The sequence below is a fragment of the Lissotriton helveticus genome, chromosome 6, assembly GCF_964261635.1.
Source record: "Lissotriton helveticus chromosome 6, aLisHel1.1, whole genome shotgun sequence".
NCBI classification, from domain to species: Eukaryota; Metazoa; Chordata; class Amphibia; order Caudata; family Salamandridae; genus Lissotriton; species Lissotriton helveticus.
Genome location: NC_136067.1, coordinates 843,624,757 through 843,651,318, shown reverse-complemented (window position 1 = coordinate 843,651,318; position 26,562 = coordinate 843,624,757). Strand labels below are relative to the sequence as shown.

Below are 26,562 nucleotides of genomic sequence, written 5' to 3'. Positions count from 1 at the left end.
TGGGGGCTGTCTCCTGAAACATTCGCCCTGTTGCGATGTTGGGAGGGTGAGCCCACCATTTCAACGCTCCCCGAATTCAAGGTGTCAGTGAGACCTTGTCGTTGAATGTTCCTGAGACTTGCCGCCATTGTTTGTCCAATTCTTCTTGGATTACTCTCATGTGTAACCTGCAGTTGGGGGATCAACGGTATGCAGGACGAGGTCATGCCCAGAAAGGATTTCAATATTCGGACAGAAACAGACTTTCTTGAATGTAGAAGAGACACCAATTTGGAAATCCGAGCTTGGCGCTCTAGTGAAACAAACACCTTTGCTAGATTTGTGTCTATTAATGCTCCCAGAACTACTCTTTGCTGTGCCGGAAGGACACGCGATTTCTCGTAGTTGATGGAAAGACCCAAGTTTTTGAAGACTGACAGGCAAGTCTGAGTGTGTTGTTGTGCTGCGAGAAAGGTTGGGGCCTTTATCAGGCAATCGTCTAAATAGGGGTACATTTGTATGCCCTGTAGGCGTAGATAAGCCGCTACCGGAGCCATGATCTTTGTGAAGACCCTCGGAGCGGAACAAAGGCCAAAAGGCAGAACCTTGAATTGGAAGTGCTTTGTTCCTACTTTGAAACGGAGGTACTTTCTGTGTCTGTGATGGATTGGCACATGAAAGTAGGCATCTTGGAGGTCGATTGTGGAGAGGAACTCCTCTGGGTTTAGGAACTGTAGGATTTCCAACAAAGTCAGCATTTGAAGTGTTTGGGACTTGATGTACTTGTTGAGGGCACGGAGGTCTAATATCGGGCGCCACTCTCCTGATTTCTTTTTGATGAGAAAAAAGCGGGAATAAAATCCCGTCCCTTGTTGTAATCGAGGAACCACTTCGACTGCACCTTTGTGAATCACGACTGCAACTTGTGCAAATAGTTATTTCAAGTATGCTGGAGAAGGACCAGTTGGAGGGCGGTTGAGAGGAAACTTGAGAAATTCTAGAGCGTGGCCTCTTGAAATCACATACAAGACCCAACGACCTGATGTTATTTTTGACCAATTGTAAAAGTTTTGGGAGATTCGACCTCCAATCTTCAGAGCAGGATAAGACTTGGTTTTTAGAAAGTCATTGTTTTTTGGAGGAGTTACCTCCTCTGTAGGAGGATTTTCTCCTATATGGTCTGGAATCAGTCTGTCTAGTCTGATTCTGGTTGGAGGAACGCTGTCTGTTGTCACCATAGGAGCGGTACTGGGAAGAGCCTCGAAAATTGGAGAATGTGCCCCAGCCACGTGCTCCACGAAATGGTCGCTTCCGATATTGGAGAGAGCCTAGGGCGCGAGCTGTGTCCGTATCCTTTTTGATGGACTCCAAGGCATCGTCCACATGCTTGCCGAAGAGGGACTCTCCATCGAAGGGCAAGTCGAGTATTTTTGCTTGCACCTCCGGCCGATGGTATCCAGGTGTCGACCTTCCTGGTCCGGCGGGGATGTTATAGGAGAAGCAGGATTACGCGATCTCTTTGGGCAGCCTGCGTAATTACAGAGTCTGGCTTTGGTTGAGAAACAAGGCAGGCAGGCGAATCTTCTGGTGCCTTATACTTTTTGTCTATGCGTGGGTGTACGGCCGGAACTGAATTAGGCCGTTCCATGAGTTTGAGTCCTTCCTTCCAAATGAATTCTATAATAGGAATGGCATGCACTTGTTTAAGAGGTTGATCTTAAAAATCATAAAGAAAACAGTGCTCTTGTCTGATGTTCATAGGCAAGTGGAAACGCTGTGCTGCTCTCGCCATCAAAAGGTGAAAACCTCCAATGTCCACTGGAGGAGATGCCAGAGGAGAGACAGGAGGAGGGGGCGGAGTTTGAGCCTGGTAATTGTCCCAATCTGCTAGGACAGCGTCATCATCCTGGTCTGTATCGTTATGATTGTCATCATCTTCATCATTACCAGGGTACCGAGGAACTGGTGACTGGGCCGGTGCAACCTGAAGGGACGCCTGTATTGAAGGAGGCAGTGGAGAGGCCTGCAAAGAAGGTGGGAAACGATGATTATAATCCTCCAGCATATGTTGAAGATTTGTGATCAAAGTCATTGGTAACTGGAACATCATGGTCATCATCACGTGTGTCATCTGGAACTGAGATGTGTGACTCCCGCTCATCATCATCATCATAGTCTTGGCATTTGATATGTAGCTCTGACGGGCTACTTGCAGCACAAAAGGTGTCATCTGCATATGCGTCATCTGAAGAGTCTTCCCCTGTAGACGCAAATAGTTGAGCAGGTGGAACTGACCGATCTTGTAAAGGGCTCAAAACCAGTGGAGCTGGATGTTTAACAGTAATAGCTGTCAAAACTGTGAAGGCGGTTGCAGTCGCCAGAGAACATTGCGCCGTCGACGGTCCCGTCAACGAGCTCGTCGTCGAAGTCGTCATCGAGGGCTTCGTCGATGATGTCCCTGGCGTCGATGAAGATGTGGTTGCCGTCTACGAAGCTGAGGTCTTCATCGACGAAGACCCTGGCGTCGACGAAGATGTTGCTGTCGACGATGAAGTCTTCAGCGTCGACGGAGCCATCGCCGACGAAGCTGTCATCGACGAGGTCCTTGATGTAGACAAGACCACCGTCGACGGAAGAGGTAGCGTAGACGAGACGTGACGCGTCGACGAAGTCTTCATCGATGAATGAGGCTTAGGAAGGGTCGTCGACGAGATGGATTTCTTTGCCGTCTACGAGATCTTAACAATGGACGAGATAGGCCGGACCTCCTGGACCATCACCGAAGATGTAGACGTCGTCGTCGACAGAGTGCTGGTCATCGTCGAAGTAGGTATAACGTCGACGGATCTCGTCGTCGACGGGCTCGTCGACGAGCTGGCACTCGTTTTAGAGGACGAGGGCACAGTGGGGATCTGCGACGCCAGAGAACTAGGTCCCGCAGGCGTAGAGGCCGGCAGATCCCGTGGGGAGACTGACTTTGGAGCGTCCACAAGCTTCTTTTTTAGGAAAAGAGAAGGAATCTCAGTCTCAGACATACGCCACGCTTCAGAGAGGTCTTAGAATGGCAAAAAGACACACTCTCTATATCAGACACAGGGTTGTCTGAGGTCTTCAACCTCTGTAGCCACAGAAGGAGACAGGCCTCTCTATCTTTTAGGGTCTTTGAAGAAAATGTTCTGCAAAATTTGCAACTCCTCACCTCATGGTCCGGGTGCAAGCAGTAGATGCATTTTTTATGAGGGTCTTCAGAGAAAAGACGAAGTTTTCCACAGGCAGAACAGGGCCTGAATAAAGACTTTTTAGTTGAAGACATGTTCTTGAAGTTCTGAAGATGAAGAAAACTGAGCAGAGCTCAGGGAGACTGCTTTCACACGACGTGCGGTAGAAAATCTGAGGGCTTGAGCTTCTGAGGAGAAGGTGCTAAAGAGTGCTACAGCCTGATTTGCTGGAATGTGGACTATTATAATGACATGGATATGCTTTCTATGGGCCAATGTTGTTCCATGGTACTTTAAGGTTTTACTTTTTATTATGTATTTTTTTTATATCTATATTTATATATATATTTTTTTTTATGTATATATGTTTCTTACTACTATTTTATGTACCGTGGGACTCCCACTTCGATGACGGGGAATTATTCAAGCATGTGAATCTATGAAAGACAGCCTAATACTGGAGAATGCTAGGGTTCGGCGATTAGAGAGGGACTGGGTGCCTGGGCATGTTCTCAAACCAGGCTCTACAGTACAGCCTGTGGAGAACATGCAAAGTGTGCATGATGGTTTGACTGGCCCAAGACGGCTGGCCAAACCGTCATGCCCACTTAGGTACCCACCAGTCCTCCCATTGCTGGCTGCAACGACAGCCTAGACCCACCCAGTGCTGTAAAACTGCTGCAGTACGGAAAAATAAAATGATAATAACACTGAGTTATTATTTTATTTTTATTTTTCCAATGCTTGAAGAGCAGTTGTTAGAACATGCTAACAAAAAGAAGTAGAGTAAATTCACTAACCTGGGACCTGTGTGATCTTCCTAGGAGACCGCATTGCTTCTGGGGAACCTGTAAATCAGAGCGACGGTCAGTTTTCTCGTAATTCTTCTCAAACACCTTCTTTTATTGCCTCATCACAGGTTTAATTGATCATTAAAAGGCAATGAAATGACGGGGCTACGACTTTTGTGGACTGACCTCGCAAGTTAACTCTAGATTGTTTATGCGACTCGCCTCACTCATCAAATCCACAAGATAACCAGGGAGGTAGAAAATGCTTTTTATACAAGGTTTCTAAAAACATGCATGACAATTGCACCAAACACAGCCCATCCTTCCTCATTATCTCTTTTCTCCATTCTTCATTATTTTTTCCTCCTTTTCATTCCTCCTTTTCATCACTAAGCGCTTCGAGGTAGCCTTATGGTATTATAAAAAGCTATACTAACAACCAACATAACATCCCTTGAATATTAAACATGAAGGCTCTACGACTCTTTGTCCATATACAGCAGAAGGCTACGACTGCAACCTTTTGCTGGGTACTTGATGGCATCGTACCCGCAGACTCATTCAACTCCCCACCAAGGAGAACAAAGGTCTTCATGCAGAATAAGGCGGATTTCAAGCCAAGCCAGAGGTTTATTCCTTTTATGAATATTTAATTGCCACAGGTAACTTACGACCTTATCAGTGTTCTAGAGATAGAGCTAACGTCAGTATCTTTAGCACAGTGCTTACCGGTTAGCAACTTCAACTGGATCAAGCTGATCCAGCAAGGAAGTATTGACTAAAGCCACAGATCCAAGCACTGAATGTAAAATGTTCAAATTGTACTTGAAATAATAATATTGTTCCATCAGTTTTTTCCTTGACTAAATGTAAAACAGTGGCACTTACTGGGGCATACTGTGTGGCCCAATATCACAGCTGCAGAGGAAATCGGGCTTCAGGATCGTACAAAAATCATAAATATTGGTCCTGAATCTACTTAAAGCCAGTGGAGTAGCAAGAGTGCATTGAGCGATAATACAGGCTAAGAAAACCGCCCTCAGACCCACTGATTAGGCAGTAAAACAGCCTAAATTGGGATTTTGTGAGCCTTCACATCCCCAAGGCCCAGTGGCACTGCAGCTACTGTACTAATGACAGCTAAACCCCCCCACAATACCATATTCATGCATCTTGTTATCTCTGTGGCGAATCATGGGAAGAGTCAACCCACGTTGACAGGCACCAAGTTACTTTTGGCACGGGTGCGCTGGGGCCTGGCCCAGGGCGCCAATTTCCAGAGGGGTGCACCAACTTTCTGTAATAAGGTTATGCAAAGAGCAGTGTCTCGCTCATTCGGCTGAAGTGATTCCGTTTAAATTGTTTTAATCATTATTATGCCACATGTGCTGTTTTTAACACCCCATTTAGCCCCCCTTTTTTTGCACTTTAATTTCCTTCTCATTGCCCCACACCAACACCCACTTCCTCCCCAGCAAAATACCTGGGTGGCATCCGCGTCACTGAGCGAAGCTGAGAGTGATTCAGGTGAGCTTGTGGAGATGATGGTGTTCAGAGCAAAGGCACCTTGTTAATTTCCGTCCAGGGCGCTATCCGAGCAAAGTGGATACCAGTGTACTTTCACAATCTATTTACCTGTAGTTTATAGTTACCAGCAACTACATGTAAGGCAACCCACTAGTATACCGCCTTCTAACGAATGAGTTCCAGTAACTCCACTCGTGGAGCTTCGCAGGGGGTACCTCCTTGTAATTTAAATATTGAAACCTAAATCCGCTGTAATGTGTGAACACACCAAATAGGTCAAAACACACCAAGCATGTCAAACCAGAAAAAAAGCATCCTGATAATTCACATTTCCATAAAAGTGAATTCAAATCTTTAAGCTATCTTTTCCCCGTCCACCGTAGCATTTCCCACAGAGTTACTGTCACAAGACCGGGTCACGTTCTTTTGCACACAAAGTCCTAAAGACCAAGGAACGTCATATTCATCACTGGGTTATAACATACTAATATTGTGTACAGCATTGCATGTGGCAGATACTACATTCTGAGGAATGATGAAGCGACTAAGGATATTGTTAAGTGACGATATTATCAGCTAACACTTAAAGATAACATGCCTGCTATCTTAACAAGTCACTGTAGTGCAACCCTCGTTGTTAGCCCTTCCATGGCAGCCGGTAGCACTCTGTCTTTGTATCTTGGGGATTTTCTTGCATTATTTATACATCATAATGAACAATGCAAAGTAGAGTAACCGATCTCCTTGGCTCTAAAAAGCGGTTGCATTTATTGATGAACCCTGTATGAAGGTGGAAAAGTGAACAAAGCTTTGGAAGCATTGTTAAAATGTTCGTGTAATGTCTAACAATTGTTAGTTTTTGGACAGAAGTGATGGAGGGTAAATGAGGATTTCAACAATGATGCACATGCCAAAAACGGGTTTGATACCGTTAGTTGATAGCACCAGCAATAATAATTTACCATAAGAAAATATCAAATAGTCGCAGCAGAGTACCTTACGTTAAGGAACAAAAATACACTGATGAAAAGGATGTAGATATACTTCACCAAATATGCAAAGTTGTTAACTGAAATTTACAATTCAGGGTGCCCCGCGAGAATTGCCTTTAAGATACAGAATAGACCATGACAATATGTGTAAGTAAGGATCTTGAAAAATAAATAACTATAAATCAATGGAAGGATATGCACAATTAGGAAATGGTACAATTCTGGCATACAGTGAGAACCGTAGCACATCAAACATTCTCAAAGAAAATTGTGCTAGAGACCCTCAACCACACTAGCACAATGGTGGTATATCTTGATTTTTCCGCTGGTGTGGTTAGTTGATTTCCGTCATCATTGGGTCTTAACTACGGAGTTTCCAGTTCTCCAGGTGCTCAGTTATCCTCCACCAGGAGGGAGACTGCCTGGTTCGCAACAATCGTGAATGAAAAAGTGAAATAAAATAAAAGTATCTACTCTCCTGTGCGTTGTGTCTTTATTGTTACAGAAGAGGGATAACATTACAAACAACAAAAGGTAGGTGCTTTTATGGATGTTTCATTGGTCCACTGCATCTAGTGAAAGGTCGGTCGACATGTTTCAGCTTAGTTTTGCCCGTAAGGGTCAGTTGGCTTTCATCAGGACCAAAGGAAAGCCATCTCTAATGTGAGGAGGCTGTGTGAGCATATACGTGTGTATGCAGGTAAGTAGTCACACACCCCTCTTTGTTAGCAGATTTATTGGTTCGGGTGCTGATTGCTGATAAAGTGTTATAGTTGCCATCTTGTGGAGGATAAAAGATACTAGGTTAACAAGTATGTATCAGCATCTGAAGTGTTGCCCAATGTGAGAGTTCTATAGATCATTAAAATTGTTGGGAGCGGGATTGTCGGTCCTGCTAATCATATGTGCGTGGAGCAAAAGTGGTAAATATTGATTGTTTATGTGGCGTGAGTGTTTATTAATGTTAATCTGATGTTGAAGTGTCCACGATATATGGCGTGTTGTCATTTACTAACAGGTTTTGCATAATCTAGGTAATGGTGCGTCCCTCCTAGGGATGCAAGGTTTGATACTTAATAGGGCATGTCCATATATTAAATGATGATCTGAGAAACAGGATGTAATTAGAACTCAATTGTCCTATTCTGCATGATGTGTGGTATGCCACATGGCTCCAGATATCTTATGGAGAGCGGAGCTTGTGTAGAAGGGGGTCGACTTATTGGTAAATGGGCACCAGGGTCATATAATGCGCAAAGTGTTATTTGGCTCTGGAATGTTTGGAATTTGCGGTGTTCTCTAAGGGGCTTGCAGAGCATCGGAAAGCGGAATTTCTGAGGTGCTAATTGGACAACAATGCTTAAGATGTGGCCATCATGAATATATATGGGGACGTGGCGTGTGTGGTGCACACACAGTAAACCTTGGGCGGTTTACGAACTATCATATACGTTTTGAAATGGGGTTTCCTTCTAAATTGCCTAAACATTTTTGGGGGTTTGTGAGTTAGTTGAGCAATACTTAAGTTGTGATCCTCATGGAAAAATTGAAATGCGCCATGTGTGGTGTACAGCTGATGTTAAATACACAGAGCGCCTCGATTGGTAGTCAGACCTGCATAGAAATAAGCTTCCCTCTAAGTGGTCTAAGAAAAACTCTTTTGGGATGAGAGTTAGTGCATATGTGCACCATAATTGAGCAGCTGGCGACCAAGGCCTGGAACGACCTCCCCCTGAACCTCAGGACCGCTCCAGCAACTCAGGGGAGAACTAAAGACCTGGATGTTTGAATCATCAAACCTTCATGCAACAGCCGCATCTCCAGCGCATTGAGACCCTCATGGGTGATTTTCTACACTCAGCAATATAACTGATATCACATGCATTGAACAGTCTGTGTACAGTTCTAATCAAATATTTAACGGAATCGCGGACCCAATTAATGAGGTATTTCAGCGCACATCGCGTTGTACTATCTGTGACCGGGAACAGGTCAGTCTTGCTCCAGTTTATAGAGATGTCTGAATATTTGCCAAGAAGAACGATCTGTAATGAAAAAAAAACAGTTTTTCTGTGGTTTTCCACACACTCATTCTCTCCTTTACTAACACAAACAGCACCACCAGGACCAATTTCACCTCCTGCATGTCCTGCATGTCCAACATGGCTAACTGGATGCAAGAGAACTGCATTAAACTCAACATGGACTAAACAGAGATCCTGAGTTTCGGAAACTCCTCCTGGATCTCACCCGAATTAGGTGTCACTGTCACACCTACCCCCACAGACCGTGTCAGAAATCTCAACTTTATCTTTGATGACAAACTCGCGATGAATAAACAGGTCAATGCAGTTATGACATCCTGCTGCTTCCTCCTCAGAATGCAAGATTTTAAAATGGCTCCCCGAACACACAAGGCGCACAGTTATCCATGCACTCATAACCTGTAGACTCAACTATGGCAATGCATTCTATTTCAGCATCTCCAACCAGCTCACGCAAATTCTTCTGCCCTTCCAATACACTGCCACTAGACTCATTATGGTTGTTCACGGAAGTGCTCACATAACTCCTTACCTCACTGGCTACGCATCCAGAAATGTTGCCAAATCAAGCCTCTCATCGATGCCTACAAAGTCCTCCAAAACACTGGACCAGCATACTTCAATGAATCACTTCAACTCTACCAACCTTCTAGACAGCTACGCTTCACCTCTCTCCCTCTTGCATGTATCCCCTGCATCTGTAGAAACAAGTCTAGAGGGTGCGCCTTCTCTTTCATCGCCGCCAAGGAAATGGAATGAACTTCCTCAACACAACCGGACTACTACTTCACCTCTCAATTTCTTCAAGAAACTGAAGCTCTGACTGTTAAATTAGGAACATTGCCTAGACTATGCTCCTGCTCCAGGACCTGGACACCTTCAGGGGTGATAAACTATGTCATACAAATCTACATAACAAATAATATTTGTCTCACAGTCCCAAGTGTTTGGAAGGAATATCTGATGTCTTGGTTACCTTACTTAATTAAGAGTCTGAAGTCAGTGAGAACTTTAAGATTCCTAACCTGCTTGTAATGGTCAGAGGAGTACCGATTTCCTTTGACTATTGGCCAAATGACAGTACTGCCAATCCCTGAACATAATACGTTGAGTTTTCCTGTATTAGAACCAAAGGGTCTATGTCAGGAAACAAGACTCGAGGTACTGATTACTGCTTACTGTTGTTGCCAGGAAGCAGGTGAAGTTGCTCATGAGGAGTGCTTTTTAGCAAAGGAAAGGTTGGTGGTCATCACAGAGAGATAGTGCTGGCTGCACACATGTGGAGGATGCACTGCAGGCATTGCAGTGGCAGTGAACTATGCTAAGCAATAGTGCTACAATGTTTCTGCATTCAAGATTTTGCGCCATGTATATCAGATTTCAGTTGCCAAGACCTATTGCTCCTTAAAGAACTGTGCTATGAAGAAGTATCCCGAATCGTGTGTTTTCGAAAATGAACTTGTGATCTATTCTATGTGTATTACAACGCTTAAGGCCGGGAAACAATTATCTGCACTCTTAAGACTGGGGTTGATTGTTCTACTAAACGTCTCTGTAAAGAAACATGACTGATAAGAGGATAATTACAAATACATCCATTCATGAAAATTTTGTACAAGACATTAGATTTCCAGTTTGAGTGCATGCATGGAATGTATATGTTTTAGCTAATTTAATCCATGTTGAAGATGTGATTGTATACTTGAGGCAATTTCAAATAAATTATACAGGAGAAGTGGAGCACAAAATATACTGCTAATTGGATACACTGAATATCAAAATTGTGCGATAAAATCAAAGGTAAAAGGTCAGCGGAAGGGAGGATTGTCAATATATGTTGCCTCTGAGCTACAGTTGAACTAGACATAGTTAAGCATGAGTGAGAGAGAGTTAGCAGTAAAAAAGAGAGGTAGTCACACGTCCAGCAGTAGCCCCTGATCATTTTAATTATTTACATTAATCCAACAATAAAGAGTGAAATAACATCAAAATTTGGATCTATGATCATGGATTTGATGCAAGAGTTTAACAATGCCTCTATTTTATTAAAGGGATACATTAATTCAAATCTTTTCTTTCTCCATCATGGAGATGAGCAAGCATCTTTACAATACCAAACATGGAAGATCCTGTCTCAGGAGCCTATAAAGCCTAGGAGGCGAGATAAACCAGGCAAGTGCATTTTAAACTAGATTAACGTAGTAGGACTGAGAGGACTTAATAGCAGGTTTCTGGCGATCATGATCAGCTACTGGCTTGTACCTATATCTCCATAAAATCAAATACCACTATAAACTATATTACAACACGTTTATAATTGTTTAAGCATGTTATTGATTGTAAAATAGATCATAGACCGGAAAGTGAGCATCTTCCACAAGTCATCAGCCTTTTCAGTAGAATCATTTCTAAGCAAAAATCTAATACATTGCTGGTCCCGGCACACTCGGAAAATCAAAAAGGACTAAAGTGGAATGCAGCTTCAGCGCAATTCATAATATCTGAGACCTGAAAAGAGGCTTAAGTATTGAAGTACTTTTGTTTTAAATGATACCTTGGAACATACACCAAGTGAATAAGGCAAAAGATCTAAGGAAAACGTATAAAAAAGAGTTACGGTTAGCAAAACAATAGCAGCAACATTGCTTTTGGGTCTTCCTCCTTCATGTTAGCAATGACAGGAATTTAAAGGGATTTTGTAAGATAGTTAACAATCTACAAAAAGGCAGCATATTAGCAAATAAGACTATGATCTTGCTGGACCTGAGTGCCGCCTTCGATACAGTATTCCACCCAGTCCTCATTCAGAGAATGAAGGAGGCAGGAATAAATGGAAATGCTTCCAAATAGCTAACTGATTTTCTAAAGCTTAGAAGCTTCCAGGTCCAGGTGGACTCCTCCTTATCTACAACATTTGCATTAAACTGTGGAGTACCCAAGGGATCCTTGTTGAGTTCCACCCTTTTTAATCTTTATGTACGCCCTCTGGCAGAAATTGTGCAAACATATGGATTTGCGTTTGTCTCGTATGCAGACGACACTCAGATTATCGTCTAGCCATCTACAGACATTAAGAACACCTTGCAGCAGCTAAATCCTTGTCTAAAGCATGTTACTAGCTGGATGTTGGACAGTCATCTCAAACTGAATGGAGGTAAAAACAGAGGTGTATGTGGTAGGAAACAACTCCTCACTTCGGAATGAACTTATCTGGCCAAATGAGCTAGGTTTGCTCCCGGCACCTGCTCCATCAGTGAAGAGTTTTTAGTTTTGGGATAGATGAAATGCTCACTATGGAAATCCAGGCTAAACAGTTGGCAGCAAGAAGGCTTTAGACTTCTATGGGCCTTAAGAAAATTCTTGAGCTGGCTTTCTATCAACCTGCGCAGGATAGTAGTTCAGGCCCTCATCAACTTGTGCTTGGACTACTGGAAGCCCCTTTACTTAGGTAGCCCCAAATATGTAACCAACTGACTACAGATAATACAGAGTGCAGTAGCACACACGCTTTTCAGAATCCCTAAATGCTCCTTAGCTGCCTCTGCTCTGGCTGCTCTTCTCTGGCTGCAAGTTAAAATAAAAATATCATTCAAGTCCCTTCACCTGGTCCACCGAGCTGCACACAGAAAAGGACCCCTGCCAATTCAACGTCTAATCTCTCCCTATGTCCCCAAACAAACCCTATGTTCCCGAAGATCCAAACCTCCTTCTGGTTCTTAGGATTAAGAAAGAAAGGAGAGGCAGAAGTTCCTTTAGATTTATAGGTCCTAAGCTCTGGCATGAGCTCCCTTCTCACATTAGACGGGAGAAAATAAAGTTCTCTTTTAGGAAACTACTGAGAACCCATCTAATCTAGTGACTCAGATATCCCTATCCAGAGTGTAGGTCTTTACCAGCGCTGGGAGGCCCGTTGGGTAGCCATGCGCTATATAAATCCTGGAAAATGGAAATAATGCTCATATATATTAGAATCAACATAGATCGCTTTTCTACAAAATCAATACACTGGATGTTAAACACCATTTCATTCTCCCGCAAGGCAAAAGGATAATCCTTCATTCAAAATTGCATCCATTGGGAGTCAATCATCAGAAGTTAGTTGCAACAAAATCTCTTGATCAAAAGGGTAAAAGAAATGGAAATTTACGTTCATATAATGAGTCACAATTTAAGAAAATAATTCAACATAGTCGATCTAAGGACGCCCCTGGTCCGAATGGACTTTTTTAAACCTTGTTTAAGCCAAAGCCAGAGAACTTTATAACTGCACTTTACTACAGGAAAAAAAAACAGATCCATGAAGAGGTGCAGTTACCCAGCCAATATTTAAAGAGGAAAGCATGCAAGATCCATAAAATTATTGACTAATAATCCTTTAAGATGCTGAAGCCAAATATTTTGCAGGCCTCTTGCTCCATGACCACCTTTCTTGGGCCACGGAACATGGATTAATTATAATGCACAAACATGCTTCCTGCAGGACATGGGTGCAGTTTCAAATCTAACGGCCCTAGCCTTAATTATGGACTGAACAATTCAGAAATGATCACTATCATATTTATGCTTTGTGGATTTTAAAACAGCTTTCGACTGAGTGCCCAGATACAACTTGTTAAAAGTTTCTTGTTGGGGAATGTCACACATTTAATGAAAGACATCCTTCTGCTGTACTTTATTACATGGATGCAGATAAAAATGGGTGACGATGCTTCTCTTTTGAAAACAATTGCTCTAGGTCTGTTTTGAAGTTGGGTTGCACCTTGAAACCTTGATTATCTGACTTATACATAGCCGACCTATCAGCCAAGTTGGAGAAGATAAACGGGCATACCCCAAAATTGGGTGGTGGCTGATACTTTGGGGCCCATTAGGATGTCGGGCGGTGGCACCACCACGGTGCTGGCGGGGCGGAAAAATGCCTCTTTCCGCCCGCGAGCAGCGGGAAACACGTCCGCCATATTAGTATTGCAAAACATAGGTAAATTTCCGTCCGCCGCGGAGCTTCGCGCACCGCCATCAAAGTGCGCACGCCACCACGGTGGTGGGAGCCAATGGGGACTCTCCGCCGTGCGGAATGACGTCTGCCCGCTCCACAAATTAGGATGGCCCAAACAAGCAGACGCACTGCAGCGGAGGCACCGCCCAAACAGAGATGGCGGAAACTCGACAGCAGAGCGCGATAGCAGAGACCCGGTCCACACAACCCGGTCACGACCGCCATGGACCCAGCTCTACATGTGTTTCTGGTGCTGTACCTGCTACAGCACTATCATCTAATGGGCCGCCGCAGGTACGCAAATACACAAATACAACACCCAACACAGGGGCTGACACAGGGTCCAAATCCACAACAGACACCCTGCTGGGGGCATCAACACATCCACAAGGGCACCCACACATGACCCACCTGCCACCAAGTCACCCCACTGCATCCTGCACACACATCGACCGCGAACTTGCAGCAACATCCCGGTCACGTCACCGCAGCGGTCAATACATGCGCACAATGCAGACAGCAGGGCCAGTCCAAGGCATGGGCAGGGCAAAAAACAGGGACACACCTCCCCTCCATCACACATTAACACACCCCATGAAGGCACAGGCCAGGTGTCCATCCTGAGCACCTCCATGCACAGCAACAAGCACAGCAACAAGCAAGCTCAATCCACACCCTGCACCGCACAACAAACAACCAGGGAGACCACCACTGCAGGAGTAGCTGCACAGGAACACACAACACCAGTGCCACACACACTGAAGGCTGCCAATACTTGCCAGTTTATACACACACAAACACACACACACCCTGGGTGTAGCCACAAACATAACATGCACACAGGGATGCCTGAACAGATGTCTGCCCAAAAACAACATACAAACACAAAACACTACAGAAACACACACAGAACTCCATCAGAAACAGACATACCCTGTCAGCAAAACTGATGAAAGGCAATGGGAGCACAGACACCACAGTAGTGCACACTTTGTCACTCAGGAACAAAACACACACAACATACCATAAATCACACAAGAAGTGCACCATCACAGAACTACACTCCCACATGAAACCAACTACAGATGCACATGAAATCAAAAATTAACAAACACTACGAGACATCAGAGGATGCACATCAGGCAATGCCAAGGCCACATACACACAGCACCGTATGCACAACAAGCAGTGTGTGCACACCAAGGAGAACAGTCACACACAGACATGACTGACACAACCTCTACACACACAACACAAATCAGCACAGCGCAAACACAACAGCACACCCAGGAAGTGAAGCAATATCACAGCCAACACACATACATCCAACACAACAACAGATGCACCACTCTGGGATACAAGAGCAGAACAATCTTGACCAGAGCACTGGGCAGCACACACAGCTGAAGTGCACATGAGCAATCCACACTGATTAATAGCACAAGAACATCACACATAAACCATTGGGGCAATGTCCATACTGTAACAACACACTTGGCCCAAGCACTGCACCACAAAGCACAGTGTCACAAATGAAGTGAAGGGGAGGCACACACACATGTAAACCAAGGGGACAGCTGACATCAAAGTGAACTGTCTTGCATGTCAATAGTCGACATGTAAGGGGCGTACCATACTCAAATAGAGTAATTGCAGACTCACAATGGGCAGGAATAAGTGGCACACATAGGGGATGGCATTACACCACACACACCATGCCATACAGGAGGATAAAAGGCACCATGTGCCTGCAATGCATGAGAAACACAACCACAATGGCAGTGTGGAGCAGCAGGGCTGAACAGTCTACAGAAACACTATCAAGACACATGGATGATCAAACAAACACAACACTGATGTGCAAGTCACACACTCTGCACACTCATAAGTGACCCAAAAAACAAGTAGGAGTCAGACAGAACAAAATGGACACACCAACACACTGCACAGTGCACAAAAGACAACTTACACATGTGCATACAACCACATCCACAGGGCAGAACAATCCAAACAACAGGCACACAACTCCTGGGTGACGTGTGTCTTTCACAATCCAGGGGCACACACACATCCAACCCCCTACAAAGTCACACCCTTTACACTGCACACCTCTTGACTACCCACGAGCACACATCTCATGTAGGCCATGGGACCAGGATTAAGGGCCAACACAAGATTACCATACACAGCTGGGCACACATAAAGGAAAAACACACATACATGATGACATTGCCCAGCCTGCATGCAAACCAGTGCACAGCATCACACCCTGTGCTGGCAGTGTACCCCAACCTGACATCTGAACAATGTAGCCAACAATAGCAAACCACGAAAAAGAGAACTGCATGACAGGTAAAATAGACATCACAGATAACACAAGTATCAGTGTCTGAATGGACTGAAGACCCTGTCACCCCTGTTAGAAAATGTGATGCGGGTAAAGAGCTTGGCAATGTTGAAGTGACAAATAGAGCATGAGGCACAGTCAACCAAATGCACACACCAACATAACTTTAATCAGCAAGGACACTGACAAAACAGACAACAGGAGTAACTGTCTTTATTCACATATTGCACAGATGTGACAGTAGAACAACAGTAGACGAGAGCAAGGCACACAATGCTGATCGTATGCAAGATAATCTGCACAGGCAAATTCCAAACAGGAAGGCCAGTGTCCATGGCAGGTGGCACAAAAAGTACCTGAGAGGTTGCACAGAGGAGAGTACAACACAGCAGAGCAACAGGGCCAGTGTTCATGGCAGGTGGCACAGCAAGTACCTGAGAGGCTGCACAGGAGAGAGTACAACACAGCAGAGCAACAGGGCCAGTGTCCAGGGCAGGGTGTTGTCCAGGGCAGCGTGCACAGCTAGTACATGAGAGGCTGCACAGGCAAGGGCAGAACAGCAGTGAATGTCAAGGCCAGTGGGCATGGCAAAGTGCAGAGTCAGGACATGAGAAGCTGCACAACGGTGGGTCCTCCAACTTGTTCAATTCGGACACTCTCTGGAGTTTGTGGAAACTCCTCCTCAAAAGCCGCCAGTACCGATGCTGCACAAAAATCTGCATCTGCTGCAATTGGAACTCTCCCTCATGCTCAAAAAAGGAGCGATAAAAATAGTCCCATGGAATCAGAAAGGCAAGGGATTCTACTCCCGATTCTTCCTAATTCGAAAGAAGGAGAAAAAATAGAGACCTATATTGGACTTAAGAGACCTCAACCAATACCTCAAAAAACAGTCATTCCGTATGGTATCCATCCAGGAGGTGCTGCAACTCATAAATGCGAAAGACTTCATGGTGTCTTTAGACCTTCAAGACGCATATTTTCATATACCAATTCACAAGAACCACAAACAATTCCTCAGGTTCGCGGTGGCGGGCAAGCACTACTGGTTTCGGGTATTGCCTTTCGGCCTGAAGTCAGCGCCACGCATTTTTACCAAATGTTATGTTATGTTATTTATTTTCTTCTATAGCGCACGGCTACTCCGAAGAGCATCCCGGAGCATCCATGTCTCTCTCCAGTAGCAGCGTACCTCCGCCAACAACATCACCAGGTCTTCCCGTACTTAGAGGACTTTCCGGCCTGAAGTTCAGCGATATCTGCCCACATTTGACGGTTGTAGCGTCCCAACAGTGCCAAAGAGTTTGCTGCACGCACCGTTAGAGCGGACATGGACGAAAACCTCTTCCCTATGTTGTCTAGTTTTCGACCCTCCTTATCTGGCGGCGCAGCCGATGGATTTTTTGACTTGCGCTGCCTGGGTAATGACAGAGTCCGGCTTTGGATGGCCAGTAAGGCAAGCTGGAGCTGTGTCAGGAGCTGTATATTTTTTGTCCAGTCTGGGTAGCACTGGAGCCAGAGATGAAGGGTTTTGCATTATTTTCTCCCCTTGTTCCCAGATGTAATCAATGATGGGAATGGACTGTACAGCCTTTTGGAACGGTTCCTTAAAATCATAAAGGAAGCAATCCTGTTGTGTTGCCGTTACCTTGAGTTTGAATCGCAACGCTGCTCTCTCTAGGATGTTGTGGAATCCCCCAATGTCTTCCGGGGGTGAATCAGATTGTGCCTGTACAGGGGATGCTGGACCTGGAATCACATAGTCATCCCATTCGTCTTGTGTGTCCTGGAGCTCCCTTTCCTCCTGTTGTTGCTCCTCTTCTTTGTCTTCCTCGTCAGAGGATGGCGGAGGACGCGAAGGAGCCGGATCCTGATGAAGGACTAAAGAAGTAGGCCGAGGCCTAGGTGGCGGAGTCACAACTGGCGGAGTCACAACTGGCGGTGTCACAACTGGCGGAGGCGGAGCAGTGGACGGAAACCTCTGCTTGTAGTCCGCAATCAGAAACTGCAGATCTGTCACTATGGATGCTGGGAGACACACCATAGGCTGTACAGAAGGCGGAGGAGGTTGGAATTCCTCCTGGTACTCCACATCATCCTGTCCTTGTTCCTCATAATCTGAGCTTTCATGAAGTTTGACGTGTGGTTCAGAGGGGCTTGTCGGAACATAGAGCCCTCATCAGAGTCCTCAGTATCCAGAATATGAGCAGGGGGAATGGCTGGACCCTGCTCGGAGAGGGCAATTCCGGCGTGAGAGCACACGTGGTCATCCTGAAGTGCGTATAAGTACACTTCAAGGGAGGCGACTCTACCGTCGTCGAACCCGTCGACGAAGTGGTCGTCGACGGGGGAACGTCGACAATGAACCCAGATTCCGTCGTCGACGGTGTCTTCTTTGATGACGTCGCTGTCGACGGCTGCGTCATCGACGATGGTTGCTTCGTCGACGGCTTCGTCGACGCTGGTGTCGCCGTTGACGGCTTCGTAGACGCTGGTGTCGACGACGAAGTCTTCGTCGACGATGAACCGGTCGTCGTCGATAGGGTCTTTATCACTGATGATTTCATCGACGATGATGATGATGTTGTTTTCGTTGACGTCGATGGCACTTTCGTAGACAATGACGATTTTGACTTCGTCGACGATGAGTCACTTGTCGACGGTGGCGTCGTTGTTGACTTTTTGATCACAATAAGAGATGGAACAGACCTACTTGTCGACGACGAGGATGTAGTAGTCGTCAGCGTTGATGTTAAAGATGACGCCATCGACGTGGAAATAGTGGCTGTCGACGTTGTCACAGGCAGAGCTGAAGACGTCACCAAACGTTTCTTGAAGGCAGGATCTTGTGGAGAAACGTTCACAGCAATGGCCTTAGAACGAACCTCTGAAGACTTGGGCGTCCTCTTTTGAGGTGGCTGCAGAGATGGTCCTGGGGATGACGTTGTAGGCCTTTTGGGAGAAGTGTATACTCCTAATGGAACACTCACTCTCACCTGAAGAGACTGCTTGATCCCTGTCTTTGAGTCTCTGAAGGTATATCAGCAGGCGGCCCTCTCTATCCTTGAGAGTTTTGCCTGAAAAAGTGCAGCAGACTTTACAATCCTTCGCTGAATGGTCTGGGTAGAGACAGTAAAGGCAGTCCTCATGACTGTCATCCACATGAAGCCTCTTTTTGCCACAAGAGGCATAAGGTCTGAAGAGTCCCTTTTTGGGAGTATCAGCCATGGCTAAATGGAAAAATTCCTCACAGAAAGATAATTCTGAGACAAATATGTGGAAAAAATCCAGAATTACAAAGAAGCTGAGCAGAGCTCAGAGGAGACTCCCTTAGCACGATGTGCGGTAGAAAATCTGAGGGACTAGGGCTCCTTCCAGGAAGGTTCTAGAGGGTGGTGATATCTGATTGGCTCTTGGCCAAAGTTTGGTCCTTTTTACAAAAGGACATGAATATGTTACTAATGAGAGACCTCTGGCCTATTACTATGTATATGTCTTTATGACATTACTCGATTCGATTCATAAACTTTATTCGATTCAAAATAATAGAATCACAAAAGTATACAGACCTTAATTTAAAAGCATATTGACACCAATAGGTCAGGATAATTCATTCTACAATTTATACATAAGAATCTTAAATAGAAGTAAAAATTTCTAAAAGGAACTTATACAAATATTACATATCATTTATCAATTAATCACACCCTGTACCAAAAAAAAGGTATTAACCAAACTAAGAATGCCGTTTCCTAAATTGTAATGACAATCGTATGAAGCTTAACATGGTGCAGCATACTCCAGGTGATGATAACGATAACAAATAGTCATAACCCTCTTTATAGTTACATGGTCGCCGACTTTTTAGGATAGGCTTAATAAACCTGCTTCTTGGTTCCTTATAAAGAGAACAAAAAAGGACAAAATGAATAGTATTTTGACTGGTTTTGTTATCACAAGGACAAGGGGGCAGCCTCTCACACCAACCCCCTTGTTTTGGAAAGGCAAAAAGAAAGTGGAGTGTGTTTAATCTAAACCTTGACAGATAAAAGCGCCATTGCACATGAGTAGTAAATGTTAAATAAAATTGGACCGTCAATTTACCCAAACAATTTGTTGGCTGATCTAAATGTAACATACTTAAGCTATTACGGTAACTTGTTTTAATTAAAGGTTTTATATCCCCCTGCATATTTTCGGGATTGTCATACAAATGGCCCAAACCAATTCTATGCAGAGTGTCGCTAACATATGAAAGCCATGGGATCTTCATCGCATGTTCAAGATTTTTACAGTCCTGGAGGATATCTTTTGAGAGCTGAAGGTCTTCTGATAACCATACTTTACCCCATAATAGTAAAGGGGAAACGCGGATGATGTCAGTCACGTATTCCATTCCCATCTCAGTGTGGCAGAAACTATTAGATGAACCTGGTGGGATTGATAATAAACGCTTTAGAAATTTATTTTCCATGACCTGGATCATGGCTGGGCTTTCTATCCCTCAAACCCCTGCCCCATAAGTGGCCACAGATAGGCATTTTGCTCTGTACAGGGTTTTTAAGTGTGGAACTGGTTTTTGTCCTAATTTACTGCAAAAGCGAAATAGACCCTCTATAGATCGGCTAGTACTTTGTACATGCGCCTTCATCAAAGGAACCCAGCTCAGTTTGTTGTTAAATAAATTACCCAAGTAATTAAAATTGTCAACTTTGTCAATGGTAGAATTAATTACCATGAACTTACGGTTTTTTGTCCCTTTGGGACCACAGACCATTGCAAAAGATTGTGCAAAGTTTACCTTTAGGTCCAGGTCCAGCATTAAGTTGTTAAATGCATCCAAACAGGTCTGCATACTATTAGCTGTAAGAGTCATTAATACCGTATCGTCGGCATAAGATAACATAGGTATCTTCTTGCAGTTTACTTTTGGGAAATCCGAGCAATGTTCCAACAAAAACTTTTCCAGGCCATTAGTATAAACTAGGAACAAAAAAGGCGCTAAAATACAGCCTTGTCGCGCACCCTCGGCCAGGTGGATAGAAGAACCCCTGGCCTTCATGTACTTACCCATAATTAGTGCCAAATTTAAACACTGTTCGGTCGTTCCCTTTCCTCTCCTAAACCCATATTGGGAATTTACAATTAGGCCCACCGAGTCTGCCCATGTCTCCAATCTGGACAAAATTATCCTCCCCAATAGCTTACATGATGCGTCAATTAATGATATAGGGCGATAACAACGTGGGTCGCACCTATCACCCTTCTTGAAAATCGGCACCACCACTGCCTCCTTCCAGGATAGGGGAATGCGACCAACAATAGCTGCTTTAAATACATTCAATAGCAATGGGGCCCATACAACAGTATTATGTTTAAAAAAAAGTCCAACGGCACCGCATCTGGGCCAGGGGCTTTTAGTGGGACACCTTTCCTAAAGGCCTCTTCCACTTCCAGGAGTGTAAGCGAAGAACTAAGCAGGGAAGCTGTAACCGGGAAGTCCACATCCTTTATTTCATCCTGCAGACCTATAAGGGGTACAGACTTAGGATTAAAAATGTTCCCATAATGGGCTTCCCATGTCTCGCCCTTTATCTGCATCACCATATTAACCTTGCCATTACTAGAAAGAAAAGGACTATTTATCACTTCCCAGAAAAGCCTACTATCTTTCAAATCTGAGGCTTTCTCTAGCTCATCCCAAGCTAGCTTTTTAAAATCTAGCTTCAGATTTTTAATTGTCTCTTTATAGGTGCTTCTCGCAGTTCTTACCAACTCTTTATTCCTTGGTTTTTGTTGCAAGGCCCTTTTTAATCATTTTTGAGCTGCGGAACAAACAGCATCAAACCATTTAAAGCCCTTGGACTGTTTATTAACCATTGATTTTTTAAGATGCTCTGCGACATTCCCACACAAAATTTCAAAATTCCTGATTATATTTTCAGGGTCTGTGATTGGTGATAAACAAAACTTAATTTCAGAACTATTGGCACTTACGACCTCTACCTCCAACCCAATTGCATCTACTTTCTCCCACTTCAAAGTAACACCTTTGTTCCTATTATATGTTATTGGTTGGTCCCAGATTGGATGCTTTGAGATAACGGGGGGGCACAAAGTTAAAATTAGAGGATTATGATCGCTCACCGGATTTACATGTGTCTCAAATTTATCAATATGATGTAAATGGCTACTAGATACAATAGCGAAATCAATAACACTCATAGAGCCTCCAGTACCCTGGAACGTTGGTATGGGAAGTGAATTTGACGCAACCCATGATTCCATTATACATAAATCATTGATGACAATAATATTGTTTAACGCGTCACCCTGAGGTGTATGCTTAAAGTGTTGCATAGGGTGATCATTTAGATCTACCAAACCACAAACATTTGACCCAGCAATTTTACACAAGGAACAATTAAAATCACCAACCCATAAAATAAATAACGAAGGTAAATTACTACGCGCCTTGGATATATCCTCCTGCAAATTCACAATTACAGCTGTCTCATAATTATCAAAGACATTGTAATACCAGTTAATCAACAACAGGGGCACGGGAAACAGGGATTGTAACAAAAGTAATTGATACCAGGGGGTATCCACTATCTTAGATGTTGTTAAATTATTCCATTTAAGAGAAATGGCGGTCATGATACCACCTTTTGCCCTGCCTGCCTGCAATGGCACAGCTAATACATTAAATGATTGGAATCCATCAAGATCCTGGTCAGTTCTACTCTATGTCTCCTGGAGACACACGATAGCATGGCTTCCTACATAATTCAGCCATGCATCATCTTCTAACTTCCTAGAGAGACCTGCAATGTTCCACGAAATCAGGCGAAGCCCCGTTTCCCCCGGCGAGTCACCTAATGGATCTATATGCGTGGCCACATCCAACCTAAGGTCAGGCAAGTCTAACACGCAATTTACAATGTCACAAACCTCTATTACAACAAGATTTTCAGTCGGCACAATACAAGTTGATGCCACCTCATTAGTATCACCCCTCAATCTTTCACTCTTATGTTCCACTACAAAACTACCCACTTCACCACACGGTTCAGTGGGCTTTTAACTAGTTGGTAGTCAGTCTATCCCCTCCAACCCCATCAATGGTTCAAAGCGTTTTTTTTAGAGGAATATTATTTGGTGTCCACCCAAGATATTCCTCACCCTGGAATCTCATTCTAGGATAGGTTTGGGTGGATGGGAGAGAACATGCTTTAGATTGGGGTAAAAATATTCTAAACCTATACATTGTATGTCCCCCAATCTACCAAACCTTGGTGCATGACAAATAAAATCCTTTACCCAATTATCCCTAAAATTTATGAGGATGCAGTCCCCCTCCAAATCTTTGTCACTTGGGCCCACCCAAGGAACCCTTCTAACATTTAAAATTTCTGTCCTAGAGGCAGGGGGAAGCAGTCTATTTTTGTTAAGCCAAAAAATTACCTTGTTTCTAAGGTCCCTATTTGATTCCAGTTGATTGGGCCTGACCCCTGGCACTCCTGTCAATATAGCTGTAAAAGGGGCAGAGTCAGGAGGTAGATTTACACAAACTGCCCTTTTTACTGGAGCTTTTACTCCTTGGTTTATAGGACCCTGTTGTGGTATTACCTTAGGCCTAGTAATAACCGCCTGCTTAGGTACAGATAACTTTGGTGCAGATACAGCAGACACTGCAGGCTTTTGATTGCCACCTACAACAGCCGCCAGAGTGGGGTTGTTTGAGACTATTTGAGATGCAGCTTTACCAGGATCAGCAATTGTGGCCGTTTGTAACACCCCTACTGGCTTCTTTGAGCCTACTTTCTTTATAGCAATAGGTTTGCCACCCAAGTTCTCAAAGCCCTCACTGTTCTTAACCAATATATCAAGGGAATCGGTGTTAACCGATATAAGATGTTCTAATTGGTCCAGTTTCAAATTTATTATTTTCGTTCTTTCCAATAAAGGCATCAAAAGAGTTTTAACCAGCTTTTCAATGTTAAGGAGCAACTCATCATTTGGGCAAGATTGGTTTGTGGGTTCAACATCCATAGATGCTGTTCCCCTTTGTTTTGCGGATTTGGCCACAACTCGATAAGCATTGGTTTTAGCTGTTTTAGCTCTGCTACCCTTATTATGGCCCCCTCCTCTTTTCCGTTTACTTGTTTTAAAAGTTTCAATTACTTCTTGGTCGAGTTCTGGAACATGGAGTTGTACTGGTATAGGCACTGTATGAATCAGGTTACAATTTTGAATACTACCCCCACTAACATTACTTGATGCTGTACAGCCTGCATTTAAGCAGTCCACCAGGCGGTTTGGAGATGCTAATTGAGAGGCTATATTAATAGATAAATTTGGACTGAGTACAGGGTTGAGTACAGGGTTGATTATGATGCTTTTATCAGGCGTAGTTATAGAACCAATGCGTCCTAATGAAGACCGTTTCCCTGTTAACAGATCTAATGATAATCGCTTTTCTGTGAGAGCGATTTCTTTTTCCAGAATCCCAGTTGCCCGAGTTATAAAAGCATCCAAGGTTCCAGTTGCTTTTCCACTGCTCGTTTTCATAGTGACTTGCCTACCTTTCCCAGAGCGTAAAGCCATCATGGGAGTACTTTAAGATAAAAGAAGAAAAAAGAACAGAGCAAGGAACAAATACTAAAACCCCAGTTAATACATACACATATAACAAACCATATAAAAGAACTGTTGAAGGGTAGAAGTGAAGGCTTCGAAGCTCCAAAGAGAAGAGGGTGAGCGCGGCCCGTCCTCGTTCGTCCTTAGACGGTCCGCCCTTAGCCCCGGGCGCTCCCGCGCAACGATACATTAGTCCTGCTAAATACTGAAGAGATTATTCAAGGGGCGTGGCAAGCTGGGAGAGCGGCCCAGGTGTTGCGGGTCAGTCAAGCAGGGACTCCTGGGAGATGGAGTCCCTGCGACACAGCTCGCAGCCCTGCTGCTTCCCTGATACTCCCTTCGCTGACCTGGCTCCAACAAGTCCTGGAGTACTGCTGACACCCGCTGAGTCCAACCGCGAAGCGAGACCCGCGCAGCGGGTCCGGCGAGCTGCTGCGGTTTAGAGAGCAAAGAAGCAGGAAAGAAGGCGTCCGTCCGATGATCCACAAATAGAGGTCAGTGCTAATGATTATCCCGCTGTCATGCCGTTAGCAGTGGTCTTTTAACTTTCCTTGGAGGGGGCGCGGCAAGCAGGGAGAGCGGCCCAGGTGTTGCTGGTCAGTCAAGCAGGGACTCCTGGGAGATGGAGTCCCTGCGACACAGCTCGCAGCCCTGCTGCTTCCCTGATACTCCCCTTCGCTGACCTGGCTCCAACAAGTCCTGGAGTACTGCTGACACCCGCTGAGTCCAACCGCGAAGCGGGACCCGCGCAGCGGGTCCGGCGAGCTGCTGCGGTTTAGAGAGCAAAGAAGCAGGAAAGAAGGCGTCCGTCCGATGATCCACAAATAGAGGTCAGTGCTAATGATTATCCCATTACTCTTTTATGTACCGGGGACTCCCAGCCCGACGACGGGGAATGATTTAGGCATGTGAATCTAGGAAAGATACCCCTAATACTGGATAAGCTGTATAGGCAACGGCAGAACAGCAGTGAATGACAAGGCTAGTGGGCAGAGCAAAGTGCAGAGTCAGGACATGAGAAGCTGCACAGTGAGTGTGTTTGACTGTACCCTTCCATGGCCAGCAACACACCCAGGTGGCAAACAATGGGCAGAACTAGCACATCTGTGTGAGAGACAGGTGTGTGAGGGGGACTACCACTCACTCCTGGCTGTCAGGTGGACTTGAAGCTGGCTTTGTGTCGGGGACAGCAGGACCACTTGACTTGGGAGAGAGAGGCCCAGGTGATGTAGGGCTATCAGTGGCTTGGCAAGCTGGAGGGCTATTTGGACCAGATGGTGTAGTGGCACGTGGAGGTGGAGTCATGCAGACCTGTGACACAGTGTGGGTAGGAGAGGTTTGAGGGGTGCCTTTCCACTTCTTGGGAATTCAAAATGCCTTCCCTGTACTGGGGTCAATGGGAACTGGTGATGACACAACAGGCACACACACCAACAGACCCGCATCAGGTGCAGACACTGGCACTCCCTCAGGTGACGTGCTGGATCCTGCGGAACACTTTGTCTGGCTACGCCTCTGGACCACCTTCCCCTGTTTGCCAGGTGTCCCCCCTACAGTGCCCTCCTTTCCCTGTTTGCCAGGTGTCCCCCTACAGTGCCCTCCTTCCCCTGTTTGCCAGGTGTCCCCCCTACAGTGCCCTCCTTCCCCTGTTTGCCAGGTGTCCCCCCTACAGTGAACTCCTTCGCCTGTTTGCCAGTGGTAGCCCCTACAGTGCCCTCCTCCGCCTCTTTGGCAGGGGTAGCCCCTACAGTGCTCTCCTTCACCTGCTTAGCTGGGCTTGTAATTGGAGTTGATGTGGCGGGGGAATGTGGCCCTGAGCCCGTCCTAGGTAGTTTCTGCTGGGTGCTTCTTGTGCTGTATCGTGACTGTGACGCATGGGAACCGTGGTCACTATCATCCGATGTGGACACTGACTGGGGGGTGGACAAAGGCACTGGAGAAGGAATGGGAGTATGTGCCTGTTGAAGGGCAGATGTCACTGTGGACGACAAAGCCTGGACAGTACGGTGTAGCCCACCCACGTC

The 26,562-nt window shown here is 45.0% G+C and overlaps 1 protein-coding gene across 3 annotated transcripts in view; it reads right to left on the bottom strand.

The window, feature by feature from the left end:
* The window catches only part of LIN28B (lin-28 RNA binding posttranscriptional regulator B), a 1,177,402-nt gene that overhangs the window by 852,971 nt on the left and 297,869 nt on the right, over window positions 1-26,562 (bottom strand). For all 3 annotated transcript variants that reach the window (XM_078648451.1, XM_078648450.1, XM_078648452.1), the window contains one exon: window positions 3,998-4,045. In XM_078648451.1, coding sequence (XP_078504577.1) covers window positions 3,998-4,031 — 34 coding nt within the window. In that variant the 5' untranslated portion in view covers window positions 4,032-4,045. The remainder of the gene's footprint in view (window positions 1-3,997; window positions 4,046-26,562) is intronic.